Here is a 26815-nt window from a genome sequence, read left to right on the forward strand (position 1 = left end):
ATGTCAAGGGCAGGCTGCTAACAGGCCACTTTGGACCTTGACTTTCAGGCCCATCCGTGGAAATATTCAATGTTTACAACTATATTATTTACCCATTTCTTAAGGAGAAAACTGTTGTTCTCTCCCAGTAAATGTATATAGTTAAAATCAAGGGTGAGGCAGTTTTTTAATGAAAAAGAAACATTTTTAAGTTGTTTACCTACAAACTACAGCCAGTTAATATGAAGAAATAGCACTGTCCTTCAGCACATAATGTGACAGATCAACAAAAGTGCACTTAACAGGCGTGTTTTTGAAGTAACATCTGAACTTATTTAATGTATAGGCCTGTGGAGGTTGTATTAATCAGCTGATGCAAAAGCAGGATCTGCTCCACTAACAGCCTGGGTTTGCTACCTTGACATGCAAACTGGAATCATAACACCGAAGGACTTCGGTTACACTGAGGTCAGTGATCACATGGTAGGTTTAGTAAGGATTTACTAACCGGAAATAGAATGCAGCAGGACAACAGTGACCTCCACGAGAGCTTTGCTTTCCTGTCACGAATGAAAAAACAAAAAATTTACCCTCTGGCTCACATGCATCTCAATGTTTATATGGAACATAAAGGTCACTGCTCCTAATAATAGCAAAATGAGTGAATGAAAAAGGAGACACTTTTCCATTTACTTGCAAAGTTTCTTACATTCACATTAAAGTCGGTTCTAAAAATGAGATTCACATTGACATCGTAAAGGTCATCACTGGTAGAATGTTTAATTACTGGGAAAAACAGCAGGCAAATAAAATAAAACAGCAGGTCTGGTGTGGGTATCACTGATAACAAACACAGTGTATTTATGAGCACTTGACACATTTTATTACAATATGAACATATTTCATATCCTGTTATAAATAATACATCATGGCTGATTTCAGTGCAACAAAATCAGACCATTGTTTGCGAAATTGCTTCATCACCATGCTGTGCTACATGATCAAATACTGCATTGCAGTTTAATTAGATTATACTTTTTGTATTAAAATTATAAAACAGAAAAAGATCACAAGCAGTCACATGTATATCTTGAAAATACCCTGTGTTGTATTTTATTTTTACTTAATTTACTCAAATCTTATCTAAATGCATTTTTGTATACTTTCCATAGAGAAGTTACTCTTCAGATATTTCTAATTCATAACAAATGGTCACATAAAAAGATATCCCAGCTACTGATGGTAATATGGATTGTTTTTCTAAATTTGTATTTAGTTACAGTACTTCAGTTTAAATACAAAAATAAAAAACTTGGGAAAACAGCCAATGCTCTAGTGGTCTATTCTTGACAGGAATGATTTGTTGAACATTTCGCCCGTCTAATTACTTTAGAAACAAAATTGCACTTAGTGAGAAATTGCATTATATAACTCCTCTCACTGGGAAGTTGATTTATTGTGGAATGCAATTTCACATCACTCCCCTCTCTAGCTACAGTACCGCACAAAGTAAAGTGAAACTGTTTCCATTTTCTCATTTCTGTTTTACTACTACAGTAGTTTTTTTTTTGTTTGTTTACATGTTTAATTTCATTTTGCATGTCTCTTTATAAGTAGAAGTTACAGGAAAGGCCCTATGGTCATCGGATCAAGCTCTTTTTGTCTTGCAAATAAGATGAACTGGAATGGAAAGCCATAAGTTCTGCTGGTTTTGCTGGCCCTAAGTCGATGTATCGGATGGATGCGTCCAACAGAAAACAACCTGACAAAGCTGAGCGCCTTTGTCCAAAGCAGAGCTTTCCATAGCCACAAAGCAACCCATCCTATTATAAAGCTAAGTCAGATTCATGAACTTGTCTTTTTTGTCAAAGACACCTAGCTGCAGGAAACAAACAAAAAAAAAAACTGTTAAACGGAATAGTGTCATAAAATGCAACAAAACATAGAATATTCTAAATGTTAAAAAAAAAAAAAAAAAAAAAACCAATAGGAAAACATTTCAAGTTTTTTTCATTAAGCAACAACATGCCTTGTTTAAAAAAAAATAAATTATAAATAATATCCATAACCATAAACCTGGATTAAAAACATCTAAGACTGGCTCACCTTATTGTTTGGACCAATCAAATAAACAGACAGACGAACACGCAATCCTTCAAACAGTAATAGCTACGCTTTATTTAAAGCTCAGTTCTCAGCTTGGTGTATGACTGCTATTGGTGATGACCAATATGATGACCTTTTATCATGAAAGACATATTAAAAACCATAGACAAAACTATAACCTACAAACATTAATCTTCTGTTTCACAGATACTCTTACATGTTCTGTATTGTTGTATCACTAAGAGAAATTTAAACAACATCCTACAAATACAGTTTAAAACCCTGAACACAAAAAAGAAGTATCTGAGCAAGCCCTGTACAACTGGTAGCAGATGTTCAAAGGCTTAAGAAAAAAGGCTGCAAAAGCTCTCCAGATGCCTGTGAGGGAATCAGCCTTCCTCTACGGTACTGTACACACCCCCCCGTTTATGCTGCAGGGTGGTGGCCTCGAACTGCTCATCATTTCGTCACTCCATCGCCTCATACTCTTCGGTGAAGAGGTCAGCCAGGTCAGCCACAGTCAGTACAGACGCCTCTGAGTGCTTCATGGCAGCAGTACTGTGGCTGTGGGGAGAAGACATGATTGTCAGAAGACTGCCTTAACTGACACTGACAGTTTTGAAAACCACACACACATATAGCCATCTTGTCATTGCTAAGCACTCCAGTTTGAAAACAGTGATAACACCTCTGAACAAGTGGAAAATGGCCATCTGTACTGTGCGACCATTTTCTTCTGGGCCAAGTATTCTTTAATATTGTTGATTTTCAGGAAGAATTAGCAGAAATGTCTATCGTTGGCCTGTGTTCTAAAAAGATGAGAAGCAATATTACACAGTATGTTCTAATCTTATTTCAAGAAATTAGCTTCTCATTCTCCTTCTGCAGGGATAAAGATAACTGCCCTTAATTGCCCTAAATTACAATAATCATGTAAAAAGAATGCATCCTACGGATACAGTGTGGTTACTGAATCGCCTTCATTTCCATTCGCTTCTCTGTGTATGTCATGCAATCACCTCTTTTCAGCAGTTTTCAACATGGCCTGCATTCTCTCCTCTATGGTGGATTTTATAAGGAACCGGTGAACAAATGTGGGTCTGCAGGTAAGAGAAACAACTTTTAGAATCACAGTAAAATATTATAAACACAACTCTATTATATAACAGGAGTTACAATCAATACTGGCACAAAGACAGATGCAGTTTACCTACCCAACAGTACTGTTGAGTATTATTTTGGCTGTTTACTAAAGGGATGTCAGCTGGCTATCCCTTGCTACTGCCTGCTAACAGTTTCGATAAATAATCAGTTATGACTGGATAGATTGATGCTTTTCCCATCCTGTGGTTAAAAGATTTGAAAGATATTCAATTATAATTGGCTAAAGATCACTGGCTGTCTATCCCTGTTGATTGGCTAACAGGTCTAATAAATACTTAATAACGATTGGTTAAAGTAAGGTCGACTGGTCTCTCTTCCTGTCCTCACACTTAACTGCTGTTGGAAGAGTGATGCTGACGGCCACTCTTCTCCTATTCGCCGACTAATTAAGGTTATTTGATGATGGTGTCAGTGAAAGGCACGTGCCAAGGCACTCACCTGGTTTGGCCAATGCGGTGCACCCGGCCGATGGCCTGTAGCTCATGGGCTGGGTTGAGAATGGGTTCCACCAACAAGACGTGCGTAGCCTCGATGATGTTCAGCCCATTGGAGCCCGTGTGGAGCGGCAGGAGCAGGATGTTAATCTTCTCATCATACTTGAAAGACGATAAGTTCTCCTGGGAGAAGGACCGCAAGCTCTCAGCTTTTCATTGAAACTAAAACAGGGTGAAAGAGTTCTCTTCCTAAATGCAAAACTGTTGTCATTATTTCAATTAAAGACTAATGACAATGATCCTTCTTAGCTTTTCTGCAATTAAGTCATTAAGAGAGTGAATAATTCAAACGGAGCTCAAACTCTCCTGTGTTCAGGTTAGGCTGAGATTCAGGAATGATTGAGTCAATGAAATATCCTGTCACAGTTCACAGACTCGCACAACTTCAGTCTTATACAACCAAAAGTACATACCAAGCCATCTGTTTAGGCATTCAAAAATGCAACTTGCTACCAATGACAACCTTTCACAGGAGCCAAATTAGCAGTCCAATTCAAACAAAGACCTCAATACACAAATAACTGGCGAGACTCCAGGTACGACATTCATTAATGCTGACCATAAATAAGGTTCACAGATTACATTTAATTGCATTTTTTTAAAAGAAATTTTACTTTGATAACACTAAGTATTAAGGGGTGTATGAACAAAGAGGAAGTTGGACTTTGTCTTTTTTATTAATTTCATATTTTTCTGCTTCTGCCTTGAAAGAATCTGGAATGAAGAAAGTCATCGCTTCCCAGCTGGTATACATTTATATGAAATGTCACACAAAATCAAACTTACTCACCTGAAACTTGTGAATCCCATTAATCTGAGAGAAGTCCATGTTATTGTCAAAGAGAGCTTGGGCGATAATATCCAGAACACCTTGCCACTGAAATGAAGGAACAAGCCGATACATGTGACAACAGGACAATTACAGTGTAATTATCATTTCATGCACTAAGTGTTATGATCCTGAACATAAAAAGCTGATATGAGAAATGCTGCTGTACCACACTGACACTGTACACAACTACTCTGAGATGCCCAAGCAGTTGGCAACACGTTACCGTGGAGAAGACGAGGGATTTGGCACTTGGGTCTGTCATCTGGATCTTCTTCAGGGCTCGAACAACTGCCTCCACCTTGGTGGAATGGCTACCCTGGGGGGCACACAGTATGGACAGCTACTACAACTCTTCATCATAAAGATCTCCCAAAAGTCAGAGAATAGCCGGTGAGTGAAATTCTAAAAAATAACCATCCGTGTGTGTGTGTTTAATATTACAGTACATACTTTCCTATGTTGTAAAGTACGATTATGCATGAACGCTCGTACACTTGTCAGCAGGGGATAAAGAGAATCAGGACACACCTTGACAGGGATGTCCTGACCTTGGCTGGCAGCCTGGGTTGTGAACACGTAGGAGATCTCTGTGTGAGACGTTGTCTGCCTGCAGATGGCGCACTTGATGGCTCGCCGGCGCGTGCCCACGCTGTATTGCTCCACGATGATGGCGATGCACTCGTTGCAGAAGCAGTGTCCGCACGTCAGGACTGCCCACTGTGCGGAGCACAGGATGCAGGGGGTGTCAGACAAACAACAAACACATCAGGTTATGGGTTTTAATCCCAGGTACAGGTTCAGCTGCAATAAACCTCAGAAACATACTTCACCTGAACTGCTTACTTTGAAGCAACATATTATTATTCAGTCCACCTTCACCACAACATCATTAGTCATGCTGAGGGTTTCAGTCTTTGGTGTTTATTTCTCAATGGTCCACAGGACAGGACAGCCACTCTGTGAAGTCACTTCTGACGTTTCACAGCAGGATCACCAGTAATTAATAAAGCTCCAGGTGAACCGCACAGCAATCTCACAAGTGAAATCCAGCTCACCTCCTGCCCAAGTGGGCGGGCGCAGATGGGGCATGGCTCCGGGTTCAAGCCCCCAGTGGATTTATCCTGGGACTGTTTGGGGACAAACATTAATTGCAGCAGCAGTGCAGGTGGCAGAGTAGACTAAAATTATGTTTTTAAACTTATTGGCACAAAAAATAATTCATGGTTTCCAGAAAAAGGGTTTTACCTTCTCAAGATTAGTGAGGTATAGAAGTTGGCCCAGTTTCTTCTGCAGCTGAGACTTTGCTACTGCCCTGTCATTTAACAGCTTCACCCTGTTCTGCTCCACCTGAAATCGCCGCAATGAACCAGTCCCATTAACGTACCAAGGACAGCTCTTGATTTTCCCACAAGTGATTAGATGTGAGATAAAGACATAAACCCACTACTAAATCATAGGTGTAGAACTGATGGAGAGCTCGAAAGACACTAAACAAGATTCACCTCACAAACAAATTACTTTTTTATATTGTATACAACACCATAAAAGAGTGACGACTTATTTCAATAATCAAGTAAAGATCCGGAACAATATGCAGACACCCTTCCAAACCATGCCCTTGCTCCTGAGCAAATGTGGGCCACACTCACCTCGTGGAGCTCGATGATGTGCAGCACTTTAGACCTAGGCTCGTCTGGGTGGCGCACACGGAAGCGCTCGGTGGCCATGCCCAGCTCATCGATGGCCGAAACATGGTCCCGCAGCACCATCCAGTACTCGTGCAACAGCTGAGCTCAGACAAGAGAAAAGCAAAAGGTATCACTGCAGGCAACTAAACTTACGGCACATTCAAGACTCAAGAGTGCCAGCATAACCTTAATCCTAGGATTTTGCTACTACACACTGGAGCAAAGCACTCAACTTAAATAGTTTTAGCTGTTTAAATGAATATGTTTATTGAAAATTGCATCTGATCAAAGCCTCGGCTAAACCACTGTTTCACAAGCTTCTCTGTGGGGACCTCCAGCCTTTCTATATATACTGATCCAATTCCACCACAAGCACACATGACTGAGCTCATTCAGTAATCATCCAGCCCTTGACTGGCTAAATTAATTGTACTTTTAGTGCAGTGCAAGTAATATATGGAACTCCTTGGGTTTTGCAAAGAGAGTTTGGGGAATGACTCTGAACAAATGTAATTTCTGGTCCAATTTGTGATTAACAGGAAAACCAGTGATACAAAAGAGTGTCACTGTTCTTCAGAGTACCCACAATGCACCACCACACACCTTGTACTCCTTCTTCCAAGTCTCAAACAGCTCCATGAAGGTGGTTCCTTCCTCCACCAGTGCAGAGGACATGCGGCGTGCCTTAGCGAAGGACAGAATAGCCTTTAGGGAGCGCTCTGTCTCACTGGCTGCCCACAGGCCGCGACTGGTCGTGGGCAGCCGGTCATCCACAAGGCCCTCCTCGTCCTCGATCATCTCCTCGAAGATGGCCGTCTGGCCCTTCACGCTGTGAATAGGGCCAAGTGGCAACATTCTCATTGTGAACCAAATCCCATCAAAGGGTTACTGTTTTCATGTGCTCTGGCAGGGCGAGCGATGTATTTTTAGATAACTGTCAACTATTTACCACCACTTGTACTTACGTGTGAGAAAACAGCTTGGACTCATAGTCTGTGAAAAGCTCATCTGCTTTGCAAAACACGCAACTAGAGAAGGGGAAACCAAAATAAGCAAGAATGTATTTTGCTCGATAGCTTATCCAACTCTATTATCCAACTTTCAAAATGTACACAAGCAACTTATCTGTTTCACACAGTTTAAACTTATCTTCTGTTTAAATCTTTCGAGACCTACTAATCAGTAAAATCATAAACATCAGCTGCAAGTGTCAGCTTTCCTAGAATCTTAACTTACTTATTCAGCGGCAGCCGTACAGGTCTCAGGTGGCAGATGGTGGCCTCCTCTATCACCTTCTTCGATGGGGGTCCCTCCAGACTCTTCACAGCACCCCGTACTGTCTTCTGGGACTTGAGCAGGTCATCCATCTGGGTGCTGAGCAGATACTGCAGGCCACGGCTGTCTCGGAACCTGCGAGTACGGCATCGGACCGGCACTGCTGGCTGAGGTGCCCCTCAGGAAGGTGACCCAGCTATCTAAACAGGGAGCACTTCCTGTACTCACCCAACACATTTATGTGCAAATGCACTACAATGTTCTGTGACTTTTGCTTAGCCTATTCTTTAATCCACATTCAAAGAGTAATTCAAATTAAGTGCCTTGCTCAAGGACAACAGATTATAATATATACATACGGATATGAATCAGGAACTGCCAGGTTACAAATGTGCACACTTAATGACACACCAGTATTGCCCTTCAGCATGACTTAAAAAAAAAAGACCAATCAGACCAATAATTTTTCTTCCAAATGAGAAACTGCTGTGCAGACTAATGCTCACTTGTAAGCCAAAGACATCTTGCTCGCCTCCTGTTTGTAGTTGCAGGTCAATTCATTCTGAATGCGGAGAACCAGTTCATCGTCGATGGAGTACTGCATCGCCTGCTGTATCACATCCAGCCACCAGGCGGACTGCAGACGCACCTGCAACAGGAAAAACACAAGTTCCGTCAACACAGCTTTTGTTCTTCTTTGTAGTGGCATACTTCTACTTCTTTCCAGCTCTGGAAATAAAGTATGTAAATGCACTGATATGCTGGTCGTATCGTGGTGACAGCTGCTGCCTTCCTCAAAGGACCCAAGCTCAGATTCCCATTCCTGCTGTAGTAACTTTGATTAAGGTACTTACTGTGATAGATACAACAAAAATTAAATAGTTGTATAAATTGGTAAATCATTGTAAGCAGCTTAACACTGTCAGTCGCTTTGGAGAAAAGTGTCACCTAAAAAAATGTAAATAATTATTAAAATTAAACCTATGTATGCATATTTGATGTGTCTCAGGTTTGGCTTCCATCCGGGACACAGGAGACACTGACCTTCCGCTTCAACTCGCGGATGCTCTGCAGAACAGGCTGCAGGGCCTGATGGGCATCAGAGACCTCTGAATTGGACTTGGTCATGTAGTGTTGGCGCAGTTGTTCTGCCTGTTGAAGAAAACTCAGTCATGAGGGACTACCACGTGCACATGCACAAACACAGACATGCACCAAGCGGTAAAATGAAGCTCCCTGACCTCTTCTTTCAGACGGTCGTCTCTCAGGGTTGGCGGAATACCAGGGTGCTTTGCATTAAGCAGCTCCATTAAGTTGTGTGTGGCGTGCAGTCTCTGATTGAGCACAAGAAAGTGATGTGAATTTTTGGAAGAAAAAAAAAAAAAAACACGAGACTGTATCGTTACATGACTATAAATGAGTCCTCATTATGATGAAGAGGATGAAGAACCCTGTTTGACAGCCCACCTGGAGGGAGTCTGTTTTGAGCTTATCTTTGTGCTCCTCCGAGGATCGCAGGACATCCCTGTATAGCTCGGCTGCCTCAATGAATTCACCTGCAAGTGAAGGGCTTTCGTTCCAAAACATCGTCCTTTGTGTGACAGCTTCTTTCATGTACTGTTCATGTACATGTCTACCAAGAAGTTTTGAGAAAAAGACCTTATTGGTCAAAGCTACAACGGTGGCAATGGAAGGAGGTGTTGGTACCTCGGATGATGTGGATTCCGGCCAGGCCGTTGAGGGCGCACACCAGCTGCCTGTGGGCTTCCTCGCACTCCACCCTGCACTTCTTCTGTAGGGACTTCAGCAGCTCCTCCATGGTCATGGTGCTATGTCATCCACAAATGTAAGAACAGTATGACTATCAAATGCACTTACCCTCAACACATAGATTTAAAAAACTGTCACCTGGTCTTAATGAAGACCTACACCTTTACCCTACTTAGTACACGAGGTACAAAGCAATTAAGCTTGAGACTAAATTCTGCTTCTTGTACCTCTTCTGGAAGGGCAGGAACTCCCCCCGGACAGCCTGTGGGTGGCAGCAGGCCTGCCGTAGCCTCAACAATGGGTATAGAATGCTGCTGACTGTGCGCCGGTCCAGACTGCCCAGCTTCAAGGACCAGTCTGAGATCTTCCTGAGCTTGAATAGGGCATCCTGGGAGCAAACCTCATGCTGCCGGTGGTAAAAGTGGCCCTCAACCGGGGAGAAGTTGAGCCAGTGGATCTCCTCAGTCTGTGGGGGAATCTGGATCTGGAACAAGAAAGACACTTTTTTCACTATTTTACTGTATAATGGACAGATCATCTCAGTCCATCTTGATGAAGATTCTAATAACCATAGTTTTATTATCAGTTCTTGAAAATGAAGTTATTTACAGTCTTTATAAATTGATAGTCATATACATTTTATGTTTGTCTGGGAGCATTATGTATTTTGCTAAATTTTTAAATGACCAAACCTGGTCAATGACATCTTTTTTTGCTGATCGCCACAACAGCGAACCAATCACATTGTAGAGGGGTTCTGTGTTTCCACGGCGATATGGCCGGTAGAGCAGCTGGTCCCACCAGTACTTCACCCAGTAAGGGTCCACACCAAGGAAGAGCACGAGACCATAGAGATCTGTAATGGAAAGAGGAGCAGCAGTTTCTTCTACATAAATCTATTAAGGCTAATGACTCTTTTTAATGCGGACATCTCTACTCTACTAATAGGTTCGAGTCCTGCTTCGGGTGCCTTGCGACAGACTGGTGTCCCGTCCTGGGTGTGTCCCCTCCCCCGCTGGCCTTGCGTCCTGTGTTACCGGGTTAGGCTCCGGTTTACCGCGACCCTGCTCGGGACAAGCGGTTTCAGCCTGTGTGTGTGTGTGTGTGAGATTTTAATGTATTAATTCAACTCAATTCCACAATGTTTAAAGTTTGACCAATAATCTTAATGTAGCTCCAAATTAACAAAATATTAAAATAAAATTCAGCTGAGGCCTTTACAGAACCTAACCCTATAAATTAATGGAGGGATGTCTGTGTTTAGCTTTTATATTCAATGTGACTTAGTTGTACAAATTACTTTAGATTTACAAACAAATCACATTATGAACAGCGAACAGACTTTTAGTCTGTGTAAGTTGAGGAGCTAATCTACCTTCTAAACATGCTCTGCAGTTCACCCAAGGATATTTCTTTTACTGAAAACATACCTTCCAGACCCCGTTGTACAGGGGTTCCACTGACACACCAGCGATTGACTGAGGAGAGGCGCAGTGCCATTTCAGCTGCCTGTGAAAGAGGGAAGGACCAAACACCGTTACCTCTTTTGTACATAACACAAAGAGTCAAGAAAACAATAACTCATCGCTGTCATTCAGTTTGCAAAGTGTTATTTAATTATGCTTTAGCAAAACATCAAACTTTAGATGACAACTTAAGGAGGATAAATTTTTATGGTACCAAGTTCCATCCTTAACTACTCATAAGCTGGGGCCTAACCACCACTACTTAAAAAGAAGACTCGCTCCCAGAATTGACAGGGTTCGTTCCTCATGGAGAGATACTGATTTCATTGATGGGCCTCCATCCCACTGTTAGGGCTGCCTCACCTTGGCAGTAGTGCACTCCACCATCTGGGCCTCGTCGAGACACACCCTCCACCACTCCACAGCCACGAGTGGGCTGGGCACGGCCATGTAACGTTTCTGATTGCGGAAGCGGCGGCCATCCTCACTGTTGCTGTGTGGGATGTCCACGTAGTTAAGCTCAGTGCGCAACACATCGTAGGTGGTGATGACTACATCCTGTTCAGCCAGGAGACGGGGTTGAATGAAACCATGCTTTTTCACACCCCCGTACACCTGGAAGCAGAATCAAAAATGATTCACTTGAAGTACTCGGGAAAGCTGGTAGTATTTTTTTTCTCCTCGCATCATAACCATAACATTCTATTTGCTTGGGCAGCAGGGGAATAAAATAAAAAAGACCTTAAAACAGCCCTGGATTACACAAGCAAAAATACATGTACATTTGATTAAGATTCCCGTATGTGTACTGGGGATCATCACTAACAGGCATTCACCAAATCCTACTTTGAAAGGGGCTTTACCAGGACCCGGAGAGAGGAGGAACGGATGTGACGGTTGATTTCCTCAACCCACTGGTGGCAGATGGAGCTGGGTGAGATGATAAGAGTGGCACCAGTGGCTACAGGTGTCATGGCCACCAGGCAGTGAGGGCAGTAGAAGGGTGTTGTACCCAGGCTCTCCTCCTTGTAGCCCACACACTCAGCGTGCTGCCACAGGAGGCAGTTGAGGCACTGCACGCGGGCCTTGTAGTCCATCAAGCCAAGCTCACCACAGATGCACTCAAAGCGGTAGTCGGGTGTGTTGAACGGGAGGAGCCCTGAAGTCCGAGTGGGCACAGACTCTTCTTCTACTGGCTCATTTGGGGCACTTCCTCTGAGGGGGTCAGGGCACAGGTCTTTGGTCCCACTGAGCGGCTGGTGTTCCTGAGAAGTTGGGTCAGGGGTTGGATCATGTGCAGAGCTACACTTCTGTCCCTGAGATGCATCATCCTCCTCTTGGTGGCCACCAGGAGAGCAGACATCGAGTGAGCCACTACAGTCCTCCACTTCAGACCGCTTTGTGGTTCCAAGACTCGTTGCAGTCTCTTTCCGCCGTCCTGCACACTTACGGACAGTTGTTCTTTGCTTGCCTTCCTGGGTGGCTGGTTTTGCCTGAGAGCAAGAGGGCAAAGACAAAAATCACACTTTGCCCAAGAAGATAGTCTCACCATTACTAGCTATTTTGCTCCAACACTGGAAGTCTCTTAATCACAACTCAAAATTCAGTTTGTGATTCAAACTGTGAGGATGCAGACATGCTAAACACCTTAAATTAATGAGCCACTTAATTTATCCTTCCAAAATATAGACTATGTTAAAGTATGCATACCATTTTAACAGCACCAGCCTTCTTCTTAGTTTCTTTGTAGTTCTTTCCAAGCTTAAATGACCCAGCCAGGCCGCGACCTTTGACCTGCTCCACCAGCTCTTCCTTGATGAGCTTGCTCAGTGCCTTCCTGATGTGAGAACGGTTCTTCAGCAGATCGTAGCCGTACGTGGTGCGGATGTAGGTGAATATAGCATTGATGGAAGCTCCTTTCCCAACCCTCATCTCCTTTATGGCAGTAAGGAGCATCACGCGGACTGCTATGTGAACAAGTTAACAGAAAACAATTTACTGCAATAAAGTCTCTGCTTACACTCCCATCACAGAACACTTCTAATGCTTAGAAAATATTGAAATTAAATATACAAAAGTGAATCAGATTTAATTTGTTAAAATAGAATACTAAAAGACACTGATTGTTAAAAGTTTTCCTGACGTTTAATTTATTATTATTATTATTATTATTATTATTATTAACTAATAATACATTTTATCTGACACTCTTTCTCAAGGCAATGCTAATCAGCTTTACAATGATTCGCCCATTTATACAGCAGCATATTCTTACTGTTGCAATTCAGCACAACTACCTGTGTAAAGCAAAGAAAAGATAATTGTTTTCCTGCTAAAAATTAATATGATGCATTGCTGACTTTACTACTCGTTCCATGTAGAACAGGACTACAATATATTGCACATTGCCATCTGCAGGTCTTACCTGGAAAAGATACTTTCTCTTTGGGATATACCTCAAGCTTTAAACAATCACTCCTTTCCTGTTCTGTAGGTGGATTAGGGACAAAATAGTTTACTGATGTTCCCTGAAAGACAAAACAAACATCCACACCAGTAAAGTGGCTTAAAGCACACAAAGTACTTGCACTTTCTTTAAGATGTAGAAAGATTTAACAAGAAGGTGCTACAGTTTATCATTTAAATTCTGTTCTTATATTGTAGATGACTGAGAAAAGGCTATATGTGGGAGGGGCATATGGATGAGTGAATGGGACCTCTGATTAAGTGGGTGGAGCCTCTGGACATGGAACTGAAGTGGAAGGGTCCAACACCCTCAGATCAGAAATCCCTCCTCCTAAAACCAACTTGTGCAATTTAATGTGAAGATGAGAGGAAATCCACATGAGCGTGTGCTAACCGCAGGTAGGGTAGGACCACCTTCCTGGAGGCCCTGTCGAGTGTTGATCAAGATGAGGGCCAGCACCTCCACTGTCTTCCCGAGTCCCATCTCGTCTGCGAGGATGCCCCCTGGCCAGTCCATTCCCGCCAGGGGGAACTCCCGGATAAGGCTGCAAATGAGAACAAAACCAGGACTGTCAGTGCTGAATAACGCAGTGTGCCTGAATTTCCAGCATCAGCGTAGAACAGGATGAGCAGAACTTACTGATAACTACAGCAGTCAAATTCATACAGCTTTGGCTACATTTTTTTCGTCACATGAGTTTCCAAACAGAATAAAAACAAAGCAGAGCTGCTTACCAGCCAGTACAGGGGTTGTAGAACAGCTTCTTTCCACACAAAGTGACCACTTCCCTCCAAAGGAAATGGAGCATTTTCTCTGAAAAGACAGTTTCTTTTAAAACCCTTTTTTTTTTTTTAAATTTCAGTAAGAAAAATCCTTAATCTATCCTGTGATGAAGCGGCATCCTGCACAGGATGTACCTATAGCTAGCAACCTACGCTTCTGGGATAGGCTCCGGACTGACGCAACCCTGTCTAGAACGAGCTGTAAAAGACAGAGAACTTAAGCATTCGTACAATCCTATGTCTTCTGAGGTTCTGGTCTCCTACCTAATTAAAGGCAGGTTAGCAAATATGCCACCTCCTGTCCCTGTTGAGTGCATACATGACAACCATTCCATCTTCTCCTAGTCAGACTTTGGGTGAAAGGACTCCTAGTTTCCTGGGTGAAGGAAGGGAAAAACCTGGCGTGGAATCCCTTTGGTAATTCTCCCTCTTCAGCATCCAGCGGACCGCCTGGCACTGGTAGGGCCTCAGAACTGGGAAGACAGCCTCATGTTGGATTTGCACATCCAGATCGAGGTTCTCCTCCTGGTGCAAGCGTCGGACATGATCGTACAGCTCCTCGACGTTATGGCGCTCCATGTCCGTGTCGCACTCTTCTTCATCGTTCTCTACCACCTCTGCAAAATGTAAATACACACCGGCTCACAACAGAGTCCAAAAACAACGGAGTCGAGCAGAAAAAATAGCTACGAGTAAAGGTGGTGCATGTGTCTCCTTCCAGTACTCACCGGGGATGATAAAGTCATAGAAGAGCTCCATCAGCTTCTGTATCAGCTGATTGACTTTCTTTATGCGTCCATTCCCTTCGCTCAGAAACTCGGGTTTTCCCAACCCAGCTTCCAAGATGTAAACGCCAACCTGTGAATTCCAGGATCGAAAGCAAATGGCTGTACAGATGGACCTTTTTTCCCCAACAGGAAGAAAATACCCCCAGGCTACCCTATACAAGCAACGTTAAAGAGATGCAGGTTTAAGATGTTAAAGCCCAGCATGACAACCTGTGAAAGTTACTCGATGTTAAAGCGCTAAAATTTTAAGTCAGCCTGTAGACTTTGGACCCCACCAGCACCCACATGCTGTATGAGAAACCAAGCAGATTCAGACCTTGATGGATGCCGTGTCATCCTTCTGGCAAAGCTGAACAATTCTTCTTTTCTGCAGCCACTCCAGGTCTTGCAGCACAGACCCACTCAGAGAGCACTCAACCAGGCAGGTGGGCACCATGACCCCCTCATGGTCCACGCAGCCTTCTGCAGCTCCATTGCCAAGAGGAACCACGCTGAGCTGATCTCCAGTCCTCTGGAGAAACCTCACGCTCTGGCACCACAAGCCATGCTTAGGGCGCAGGCTGAACTCTCCGATAAGAGCCTTCCAGACTGGTTCCATATCGGAGACGGGCACCACGTTGAGCTGCAAGGACGGGGTGGGGTCCCAGTTCGAACATGAAGGCTCTTCCTCGGGATCCAATGGTGGATGAGGGCTGGAGCACCTAACCTCAAGGTCTTCTTCGGCAGGACCAGGGTAAGGAGCCAGCAATGGCCCCAGGGACAGGACGTTAGCGTCGTCCTCCTCAATGACGATCGTTTCGTTCCTCCTGTCCTCATGCATGTTCCAGTCAAGCCTCCGCTTGGCCTCCTCATTCACCCTGACGGGCGGCGCACGCTTCCTCCTACTGCTCATGATGGACAGTGTCTGTGGGGACAGGGGGTGGGGAAGGAATTATTGTCACGCTGTCACTTTAACGAGCAGGTCCACCGTTTCCCGCCAATTTATGTAACTCTTTAATTATAGCGTTAACATTTCAAAAGTCTGCCACTATTATTACCGCTTGGCAGACGCTTTCATCCAAAGTGATGTAACTCTAACTGTCAATTTGCACAAGAGCAGATTTAGGCAGTTCAGCACTTGCTGAACTAATTCGTGATTAACATGATGTTAATTTCATTTGCATTTCTGACGTGTCTCCCCCGCTCCGCAAGTCAAGTGTTTTTTTTTTTTAATAAACTTTGTATCTGCTAAACGACGTACTACTGTTACAAAAATAATGGATTACGGACATATTGAGCTTTATATATATATAATTTCATATTAATTCCAGAAACTAAAACGGTAACCATCATCGAGAAGCAATAAGACCGTACTACAGTTCCGCTGCTACTGGCGCTCTCTCGGCGCGAGACACCAGCAACCCTATCGCGCGGAGGCATCATATAACGTTCATTCATAGAACAACGAAACACAAGAGGACAAATTCAATATGCCGGTGTCGTTGAAAACAATATATATCCGACGTTTTGTTTTGGTCTGTTGAAGAAACAAACAAAGCACAAGACAAAGTTGAAATAAAATTTAATTAGACATTTTACAAAGAAGCATTTACATCCAGCCTCCATCATGCATGCAGCATTATTTCCGCATGAAATTATCAGAAATTCCGAAGTATAAATATTCCAAGACTGAGACTGGAACAAAAGCAACGCAACGGTGGAGCAGCTCTCGAGCGAACAGTATGACCAAAGAAAACAAGATTTACTTTTCTACTGGACAGCTGTGAGTGCGAACACCGCACACTCCGGAGCGATGGGGTCACTGGCCGGAATGCACCAGCGCAGCCATAAACACAGACAAACACACACAGGTTGTCTAAAGTGTGGTGCGCAGCGCCATCTTTAAATCTACACCCGGAAGTGAAACCCTCATAACGTCATACTGCACATTTACCGCTCGGTACGTGGGAGGACAGCAGGGGGCGCTCTGCGTTCTCAGTGACAGTGCGTATTATTATTATTCTTATTATAGTATAATTTTTTTTCCAACGGGAATAAAAAATGTTAGGTCTGTCTTACCAGTACTATTTACCTATTATATAGTTGGGTAATTTTTAATCTATCAGTTCAGGGTAAGTACAAAATAACTACAGCTGGAGTCTAAACCCAGGACCCTGAAATGACAGCTCTAACTATTACGCCACCTGCTGCGGCATCCTCAGCGACAGTGTGTGTGTTGTCAGTGGCAGTGTGCATGCACAGTATTCGGCCTGATTTTCATTACAGTATTGCATCTTTAGATAATCTCATTTGTTCAAACATATGAAAAGATATTTTATTAAGGAATTTGAAGTTATTCAATCATTTGCAAATTCTGTTGTTTGTTTTATGCTTTAATAAAGTGTGGCCCCAGTATCAAAGCAGAGGGTTAGGTGTCCTGCCACAATAGAATGTTAATTTTTCATTGTTTTGTCTCTTTTATGACAAGGTCATAGGTGATCTATTTCAAGGCAGGTGGAGGTGAGGTAGGTGGGTGGGTCTGTGTTCTGAGCCATAAGGGGGGTAGTCCTGAAGTTCCATCCTGTGTCACCCCCCCTGGCTCTGGGTGGAAGGGTCTGTAAAAGAATATTCCTCTTCTGCTCCATCTCGTTTCCAAATATCCTTCCTAAAAGGTAGTGTAGTGGTTAAGGACTTAAACTCAAAACTGAGGTGTGCTTGGTTCCAGCCCCACTCCTCCTGTAGCACCCTTGAACAAAGTATTTAACATGAATTGCTCCAGTCAAAATACCCTGTTGTATAAATGGGTCTGAATTACTTTGGATGAAAGTGTCAGCAAAACTGCAAATTACAAATGAAACCCCACCCATCTGAAGCAGTTATGCTCTTTTTTTCTCATATCATTGAGCTGAATGAACATCCGTGATCAAGTAATAGCGCTAATGCCGGTAGGTTGTCATGTATTAAGTTCATATCTCAATGTCTTCCTCATCCTTGTATGTATTCTACATTAATGATTGCCAGTTTTCTCAATCGCTTGTAGGGAACTAATATTTCCCAGTGACCATGTCTGGGATGGACTGGGAATGAGTTGTGAGAAGTTATGAATCACAGAGGGAGAGCAGCGCTTCCCTCGCACAAAGTGATATGAAAGCCACAGGAAAGCGGCCGACATCACGGCGTCCAGGATAAGGGATGAGGCTCTGTCATTTTTATCATTTTGCCCACATTGCTTTTTGTTGTAATCATTCATCTTGACATTCTCATTCTCTTGTTTTGCATGGAATTTCCTAAAGACTGTTTTTATTATCTCACATACAAAAATGTCATCTAACTGGCCGTAGATGGGACTCCTGTAAGTTTGAAATCACAAGCCATTCTTATTGATTTCTTCTTATTAATCAAAACATAAAGCTATATTGCTATACCAAAGAACAGGATAGGTAGGGAAAAGAATCTTATTTCATGTGGAAATATATTGCCCTAGCTTCATTCATTCATTCATTAATTCATTCATTCATTCATTCATTATCAATAATCACTTGTCAAATATAGGATCATGATTGTCCAAATCCTATCCCAGAAAGGCAGGGTACACCCTGGACAGGGCACCACTCCATTGCAGGGCAGAAACACACTCATACACACATGCTACGGGCAATTCAGAAGCACCAGTTCACCTGAAATACATATCTTTGGACTATGGAAGGAAACACACTTTAATCAGTGTTGGCAAAATGCAAAGCATGAATTAATTTGCACATGAATTTGAATAATTTTGATTCTGAGGTGAAGTGTCTTTAAGTAGCTTCACACAACTGGGACAGTTTCTGTATCTTAAAATGAGAAGCAATGCATTTGAATTTAAAATCAAAACAGAATGCAAATGCACATTGTTGACCAGATTTTGTTTGAAAATAATCTACATCACGTATGTCTGTTTGTTATGTCAGTGCGTCCTTGTAACAGAGGATGCATCATCAGTCTGTGTGGTCTCAGAGAAGACCATCTTCACCCTGATATATTACATGTCATCCCCCTGTGATGCCTGAGAGGTCCCCGCCTGCAAGATTAATAGTTCTCTCTATTTTCTGAGAATTCTGCCTGTTTCAGTTGAATCAGAAACTAATTAATTTCCCCTCCTTTATTTTGGAAGCCATGATTAATCAGATTCCTGTGGTGATCGAGCATTGTTCAATTAATTAATTTAATTAATCAATTAATTCAGTCATTTACCCTCTACGTCCAGATAGAATGTCAAGGAGTCCTACTTATGAAAGCATAAAGATATAGTGGTAATAACTAGAACAGAGACTGGAGAAGCATTTGGGGTGTCAAAATTGGGTCAGTTTATAGGGTATAAACCTGAACTTCTCGATGAAAATAGCACCAACTCAAGGTTATCTCAATTACAAAGGGAACCGGCGTTCATCGGAGAGGCAGGTTTCACTGCAGTTCCAATCACTGTCTGACACATCTGTGTGTGATAATGTATGTCATCAGAAGAGAACAGCTCATTTATTTAGCTATTGACTGTCCAAATTCTCTTAAAATGCTATAGAAATTTTACACTGATTTACAAGTTTAAACAACTGGGGAATTTTTATTCTATCAGCTCCCGGTAAGTACCTGGATAAAGGGCACTAAGCAGGACTGGGAGCTGAACAAGTAACCTTTGATTTGCTGGGATCAGTATACTACCTGCTGGCCAATTAATGTATAAAAATGCATATTTTTCTCTGAATTTCATTTAGATAGATAGATTGATAGATAGAAACCAATGCATATTTATTATTATGTACCAGTTGACACCAGCCGCTGCCCAGCATAAGAAATGATGAAATTTGGAGAAAGCGAATCACTCGCTCCAGGAACCCAACGTTTTTTTTTTTTTATATGGAAACAAGTTGACATTAGGAGCTGTTTGCTCCTAGGCGACGGGCACATGAAGTTTTGCTGAGAAAACGACGACGTGATGCAAGTTTCTGGGCTGGGATGCGCTCGCCCCGCTCCACGGGAAAGCGCAGCAGAAGCGAAGCAGCGCGCGGTGCGCTGGAGCGTCCTGAGCGCGTATCGGGGTCACTGCGGATGGAGCGCCCCGCTTTCGCGCTGCACTGCATGACTGGTGGAGAGAGGGGGCACTATCGCTCAGACTGGGGCGGGGGGGACCAAGGAGCCCTCAACTTGAGCCGTGGAAACAAGTAGGAGAGCCGAGGATCGCGCTGCCTCAGAAGGAGAGGATGGTCTCAGGGAGTCGGGCATGACCAAGTTCCCACGGCTCATCGCTCCTCACCCACCGGCGCGTCTCCGGTGCCTCCGAGCAGGTAGGATATTCCAGCGTCATCTCACACATCGCACCTTCAGTTCCATCCCATCGAGCCTTCGGGGTCCACGAATGGTGAGCGCTCTCCATGTCAAACCATGTAAAAAAAAAAAAAAAAAAAAAAAAAAAAAAATCTACAGAGATGACATACGAAGCACTACTGTGGAGTAGGGATCATGAGGAGATGCTCCAATGTTTCTCACGCTGAGAAACAGAGGGAAAAAAAAAAAAATGACAAAGCTGCGTGATTGTTTAGTCTCGGCACACGATAATGTCATTTCCAGGTTCTGGTGTCATTTGTTGCTTGGCGGTTCATGTCATGTATCACGTTCTTTTTTTTTTTTTTTTTTTTTTTTTGTTCCAGTTCTACGTTCACGGTTTTCTCAGCGCATCTCCTGCATGGCTGCGCAGCGCGTTACACCGCTTTCAGTCAGTGGCGAATGCACGAGACGTGAAAAATGAGCATACGGATTGATGTATGACTGAGGTGACATGGACATATGACATGCGTAAAGGCAGAACGCGACCGTCTACCTGCGATTAGTTGTAAAGACGGCGGGCTGCGCGTCCGTCCCCCCCGAAAAGGTAAATGCGTAGCGCTGTCCAGCGTTCTGAAACTGAAATAACTTCACTGTTACACACTCATCGTATCTGTCCGCAGAGAGCCTCTGCATATCAGCAAAATCGGAACACCGTGTAGCTATGTGAAAAAGAAAGAGCACCCCCTTTCAGTGTAGGGGTTTTTCATAATAGGACATAACTAACCCACATCTAGTCCTCCCCAAGTCTCAACAGTAGACGCCTAACCTCAGGTGACAAATAAGACATCACAACCCGCACTTTGTCCTTATTTGTTCAGTCAAAAATCAGGCAACATGCAGAAGCCACGTGTGAAAATTTGAAAACATTTTCAAATATGTGGTTTTACACGCGAGGGCATAACTGATCCCAATCTAGTCCCCTCCAAGTCCGAACAGTAGACAACCACAACCAACAAATAAATTATATTAGATTTCACTCTGTCATTATTCAGCCAAAAATACGGAAACATGCAGAAGCAATGTGTGAGAAATGAGCACACACCACAATTCAACAGACTGAAGACCCCCTTCCGCAGCAAGAATGTCAAATAATAATATTCTGCATTAGTTTATAAGCATTTTACATCACAGTGGAGGAATTCTGCCTCCCTCCTCCTAACAAAATCACTTCAGCTCATTCATGTTTGAGGACATTTATTTATGGACAGCCCTCATAAGATCCCATCTCAACATCTCACTGGGCTTGAGGTCTTGACTTTGACTTGATCATTCGAAAACCCCAGGCACAGGAACTCAACTGCAAGCAGAAAAGATTATAAATAGTCAGAAACATGTATTTAATATGCATGTTATATGGAGATTAATGGATAAATTTTGTTTTTCTCAATAGGTGCTCTGGTGGTGAAGACCGGTTTGAGAAGATTAGTCTGCTGATAATGCTTACATTGTCAAATCTGGATATACCGGGAGACTTTCACAGCCCCACGTCAGGTGTCCAATGGATGTGAAACAGCTGACGTGATGTGGAATATGGCTTGTTTCACAATGACTTTTGTTGGTGCCCTGCTTTTCCAAGTTGTCCTATTTGGCGGCTTTGTTCTTCCAAGTAACTTGTTTGAGAGGTCAGTGGTGCCCAGGGCCGCATCAAGATCTGTGGCTCGGATGGACGGGGATGTAATAATTGGGGCGCTATTCTCGGTCCACCACCAGCCGTCTGCCGAGAAAGTGGCCGAACGTAAATGCGGTGAGGTGAGGGAGCAGTACGGCATTCAACGGGTGGAGGCCATGTTCCACACCTTGGACGTCATCAATGCGGATCCCTTCCTGCTGCCTAACATCAGCCTGGGCTGCGAGATCCGCGACTCCTGCTGGCACTCATCTGTGGCCCTGGAGCAGAGCATCGAATTCATCAGGGACTCGCTCATCTCCATACGGGATGAAAGGGATGGCTCCAAGTGGTGCATCGATGGGACACCATCCAGCCAACCGCCGGCAACCAAGAAGCCTATTGCCGGTGTCATCGGGCCTGGCTCTAGCTCAGTGGCCATCCAGGTCCAGAACCTACTACAGCTCTTCAACATCCCCCAGATTGCCTACTCTGCCACCAGCATCGATCTGAGTGACAAAACCCTTTTCAAGTACTTTTTAAGGGTGGTTCCATCTGACACCCTGCAAGCCAGGGCCTTGCTGGACATAGTCAAGCGCTACAACTGGACCTATGTGTCTGCAGTGCACACCGAGGGTAAGACACTGCTTTGTTTAATAAGCCTTTCCTTAAGTAGGGCGCCTGCTGATCCTGTTTATGCTTATTCTGACTGCCACAACAATGTGGTGATATTTAGGAAAAATACTGAACCCCATGATGCAGCACAAATTTAAGATATTAACTAATTTTCATGATGGTAGGGTTGCAACCTTGCAATCAAAGGACAAGGGTTTAAATCCCTGCTAAATCTGTCTCGCCTCTAAACAAGGTACTTATTCTCAAGTGAAACAGTAAAAATTACCAAGCTGTGTAAATAACTGCATGTTGCTTTGTATACAAACTTAACTTTGTAAGCTGCTTTGGAGAGAAGCATCAGCTAAAAGACGAAGTGTACATTTGGGCCATGCTAACCACTTGTTCATAGCGATTTTTTATTTTCTTTTCTTTTTGTACATGATTCATCACGTTCCGTAAACTTCAAAACCAAAACCTTTGATTTCTGTATCATAGCTTGGAGGGCTAATGTGGTTTGTAGACTCCATTGTTGATCTCAAATATTTTGTGCGCCTGGAGCCTTTCAAAACTTAGACAGGGCTAAACTTGGCATTTAGCTCAGTTGACGATCCTCTGATGTTTGAACATGAAGTAGCGAGGAACCAAAACTCTTATGCGTTACTGAGGAAGAATTCTCTTCCCGAGGCTTCTGGTCTTGGTTATTGTGTAAACCTCTTTGGCTGAAGTGAATTATCATGTTGGCACAGATGCTTTCCTTTCTCTATCTTCATTTTCGCGTTGTAATGTTGGAGTTCTAGTAAGAGCCTGTAAATTGTAATGCCAAATGCACATTCCACTTTAAGGCCCTTAAAAATATATTACAATCTAACGCTCTTTTTTGAGCATAAAACTGCCCCATTTGTGCTTTTTTTTATCATGAAATAGTAACAGTTTTCAATGATAGATGGTATGTTTACTTTAGTAATATAGTTAATAAGGACATATTTTTTTAAAATATGTTTTAATACACATTTAATACTTGGAATGTCTTTAAGAATTATTTTACCGATATATGTTTTGATAAAACCTTCCCTAAGCCCAATTTATGTTAGTGCAATGGGAAAATTCCAAAAAAAATTGTTCTTGCCAGCTTTGAGTATTTTTTTTTGGACACAGTTCTGTTTCCTAAAATGTAGCTACTGCAAAGTGGAAAATCATACAATGTTTAATATCTCAAGATGGTGTTTTGTTTTCTATTGTAAGACAGTTAGTCATGAAGCAGGAACACCAGGGTACATAACTGAGGTATTTTCTTTTACTGAACAGCACATTTTATTTACTAGAGGAGGTTCCCTCCTAGAACCAGGGACCTTCAGTTTATAATTCTTCAAACAATAGTAGCTGTTTTATATAATACCTGTATTTATTTATCTGACACTTTTCTCCAAAGGAACTTAAACTGTTAAGCTACTTATTATTTACTCATTTATGCAGCTGGGTAATTTCAGTGGGGGGGGTGGCACAGCAAGTAGCGCTGCTGTCTCACAGCACCTGGGTGGTGCAAGAGGATGTGGGTTCAATCCCTGTTCAGTCTGTGTGGAGTTTGCATGTTCTCCCCATGTCTGTGTGGGTTTCCTCCGGGTGCTTTGGTTTCCTCCCACAGTCCAAAGACATGCTCTTCAGGTTCCCATAGTGTGTGAGTGACAGAAAGAGAGTGTGTGTTCCACTGATGTATGGATGAGTGACCCAGTGTAAGTAGTGTATCTAGCAGTGTAAATCACTGTGGTGAATAAGGTGTGTGGGCTCATAACACTACATAGAGTTCATTGGAAGTCACTTGGGAGAAAAGTGTCTGCTAAATAAATGTAATGGCATGATTAGGATAAGCACCTTGTTCAAGGGTACTACAACAATAAGGTGGGACTTAAACCTACAACTTTAGGGTCAAAACCCAGCAGCTCTAACCATAACATTATCAGCTACCCTTTCAGTTCCTTAAGTGGGTAGACAGTAGTGGGTTGTCCCAAGCTGTCATGGCCATAAAAGAGTTAGATTATGATTTAAGAAAACTTTCACTTACGAAATTCTAATGTGATGTTGGAAACTGTTGCAGAGGCTGGGTTAGGCCTGAAAAAGATGGACAGGTCTGCTCAGTGAAAGGAAACATTTACATTTATTCATTTAGCAGACGCTTTTGTCCAAAGCGACATACATCTCAGCAAAAGTACGATTTATGCATTACATTGAGAGAAGGAGACATAGCTGCAGACGTGAAAGTCTCAAGCAAACCTAGTTTGTTTCCTACCACTTGCTGCACCAAGGTTCACCTTGGAAACGGTCAGAGCCACACCCTTGGGAACAAGACATGCTACTGTTTGATTAATATTTGATTTGAACAGGAAAGCAGACAAACTGCGCAGGCTTCTATGCGGTTTGTGAGCACTGAAGAGAGTAGAGAAGAAAAATCAGACGGGAATTTGACCGAGAGATGTTACAGTTGCGTCACTGTACAAAGGCTAAGGGGCAGGAAGTGGATCAGAGCACCAAGCGGCCAAGTGCTTCCACCGAACTTGCTGTGCCCCAAAGCACCCCCATCGAGGTAAAGCGAGGGCATGGCCCGGCAACCGAAAATGACACAGGAGAGAATGGCTACATCTGAAAAATAGAAACCTAGTTTTGGCGGCATGCTCACCTGGTGCAACCTTGCTGCGCTCGCTTCCTTCCAAAGGGCTGATGGGACTCTTTCTGTTTTCCGCACTGACTAATCCTCAGCATCCCAGGGGGCTGCACCTGATTCCTGCCGGGGAAAGGTGTCTCTCGGCATGACGGCGTCACACTTAACAGGACACACGATGTTCAAAGAGCATTCTTTTTTTGTCAGTAGCCCTTCAAAATCATTCAGCCTGAATCCCATAGGGACTTTGTAGGGCTGACTGGGAAGGTTTATGACATTGTTTCTACCTCAGTAGAACTCACAGTGAAATGGAAGGCTTCCTTGGTGGTAAAAGGTGTGATATTGTTGCTGAGCATCTGCACTCCCACAGGGGTACCTCTCGGCACTAATCTTGGACCAGTTCACTTGCTAACATTCCAGTGCATGTTTTGTACAGCCAACATACACATTTGTTTTACATTCTTTGCATGCTTCCAGGAAACTATGGAGAGAGCGGGATGGAGGCTTTCAAGGAGCTAGCCTCTCAGGAGGGGCTCTGCATCGCCCACTCGGACAAGATCTACAGCAATGCCGGCGAGAAGCACTTTGACCGGCTGCTCCGGAAGCTGCGTGAACGGCTTCCCAAGGCCCGCGTCGTCGTATGCTTCTGTGAGGGCATGACCGTGCGTGGCCTTCTCATGGCCATGAGGCGGTTGGGGGTGGCCGGCGAATTTCTACTCATTGGCAGGTGAGATGTTTTACAGCTGAGCCATCCGCTCTCCAGGTTTTTGCACACATGAGGTGTTCTCTTAACTGGTTGAGCCAGCTGATTTATTTCATTGCCTGAACTCATTATCTTTTAAGGAAATCTCCATGAATAATTAAAATCTTAATCTCGGAAACAAAGGTATACATGTAGACTTATTGTATGTAAGCATGTACATAGAAAATGCTTTTTCAGACTGTTTTCATATTCATTTTATATGGAATTATATTTGTGTGCAATTCTATAAATATGTAGGATTTTCCTTTTGCCTTGTTGTCCTTATTAAGTGTTAATGAGGAACAATTTTACATGCACAAAAGCCTAAACATGTGAATTGAGGGTTTTGCAAAGGATAATGGGAGTGAGCTGAGACAATGTTTATCTGGAGGGAAATATGGCAGTCTGTCTTAGCAGATGTCCCCAAGGAGACAGCCACGTTAGGAGGCAGGGGACTTGGTTAATGCACAGTTTGAAGTGCAACAGTGCAGGGAAACATGATTTTGAACGTGGAATTCGTCGATGTGTCAGTTGTGAATGGATGGATCGGAGACAAGGCTGGCTCTTCATCTGGGTCACCATATACGCATGTTTGGAAAGGCCTTTACATGGGACCTCCTTTGATATCACATGTGCAAATAAATAAAACCTGAGACTTGCCATGACTTCAAATGCAGTGTAAAAGCTGCTCAGAAGCCTGGATGCCCTTTTAAATTATTGGCACTAACCTCTGCGTGACACAACCAACCTCTTTTGGAAGAAAGCTTATTAAAGTTGTTAAACTGAAATCTAGGTTCCAGTGCAGGTATTTTTATCCACTCATGGGTATTATGCAATTAATTTTCAACCCAATTACTGGATGTCTCAAAAATCTATCTGCATATAATTTAAAATTTTGCAGCTGAAACATCTGAAAACCTGCAACGTTTTGTAGGCTCTGCAGAACAAATCAGCACGCACACACACACACACACACACACACACACACACACACACACACACATCAAATAGTTGCCTAACATACTTGTCTCTATAGCAACAGAAATGG

General features: G+C 43.1%; 2 protein-coding genes across 5 annotated transcripts in view; one reads left to right on the forward strand and one right to left on the reverse strand.

Annotated features, from left to right (window-relative positions):
* Positions 1-2060: 2060 nt before the first annotated feature.
* shprh (SNF2 histone linker PHD RING helicase) lies at positions 2061-16692 on the reverse strand. 2 transcript variants are annotated; one of them, XM_029258770.1, is made up of 30 exons: positions 16557-16692; positions 15128-15715; positions 14752-14881; positions 14422-14640; positions 13976-14054; positions 13635-13785; positions 13200-13302; positions 12485-12738; positions 11638-12267; positions 11138-11389; positions 10739-10817; positions 10001-10164; positions 9536-9792; positions 9246-9367; positions 9006-9094; positions 8780-8872; positions 8583-8690; positions 8045-8187; positions 7500-7673; positions 7229-7291; positions 6867-7092; positions 6225-6362; positions 5821-5922; positions 5631-5702; positions 5104-5292; positions 4799-4891; positions 4534-4620; positions 3688-3866; positions 3105-3185; positions 2061-2649 (listed from the first exon to the last, which is right to left on the reverse strand). In XM_029258770.1, exons 2-30 carry the CDS (start codon positions 15701-15703, stop codon positions 2553-2555), a joined length of 4950 nt encoding a protein of 1649 aa, XP_029114603.1. In that variant the 5' UTR covers positions 15704-15715; positions 16557-16692; the 3' UTR covers positions 2061-2552. The 2 variants fall into 2 exon arrangements, with proteins under 2 accessions (XP_029114603.1, XP_018607370.1); XM_018751854.1 differs by having other exon boundaries at positions 12485-12741.
* Positions 16693-19726: 3034 nt separating this feature from the next.
* The window catches only part of grm1b (glutamate receptor, metabotropic 1b), a 35559-nt gene continuing 28470 nt past the window's right edge, over positions 19727-26815 (forward strand). For 2 of the 3 annotated variants that reach the window (XM_018734036.2, XM_018734051.2), the window contains exons 1-3: positions 19727-20111; positions 21542-22393; positions 25503-25752. In XM_018734036.2, coding sequence (XP_018589552.2) covers positions 21673-22393; positions 25503-25752 — 971 coding nt within the window. In that variant the 5' untranslated portion in view covers positions 19727-20111; positions 21542-21672. Of the gene's footprint in view, positions 20112-20474; positions 20696-21541; positions 22394-25502; positions 25753-26815 lie in introns of all 3 variants that reach the window. The other variant, XM_018734044.2, reaches the window with a different exon arrangement.

This window comes from Scleropages formosus, chromosome 15 (genome assembly GCF_900964775.1).
Source record: "Scleropages formosus chromosome 15, fSclFor1.1, whole genome shotgun sequence".
In the NCBI taxonomy this organism is placed as follows: Eukaryota; Metazoa; Chordata; class Actinopteri; order Osteoglossiformes; family Osteoglossidae; genus Scleropages; species Scleropages formosus.

Bases quoted from the DNA above. Each gene is read 5' to 3' on its own strand.
- shprh (XM_018751854.1), bottom strand. From the start codon at position 15,703: ATGAGCAGTAGGAGGAAGCGTGCGCCGCCCGTCAGGGTGAATGAGGAG. The intron at 14,882-15,127 runs GTCTGAATCTGC...TGGAATTCACAG, and splicing joins ATGACACGGCATCCATCAAG to GTTGGCGTTTACATCTTGGA. The intron at 8,873-9,005 runs GTGGGCTGTCAA...GTGCTCAATCAG, and splicing joins TCAAAACAGACTCCCTCCAG to AGACTGCACGCCACACACAA.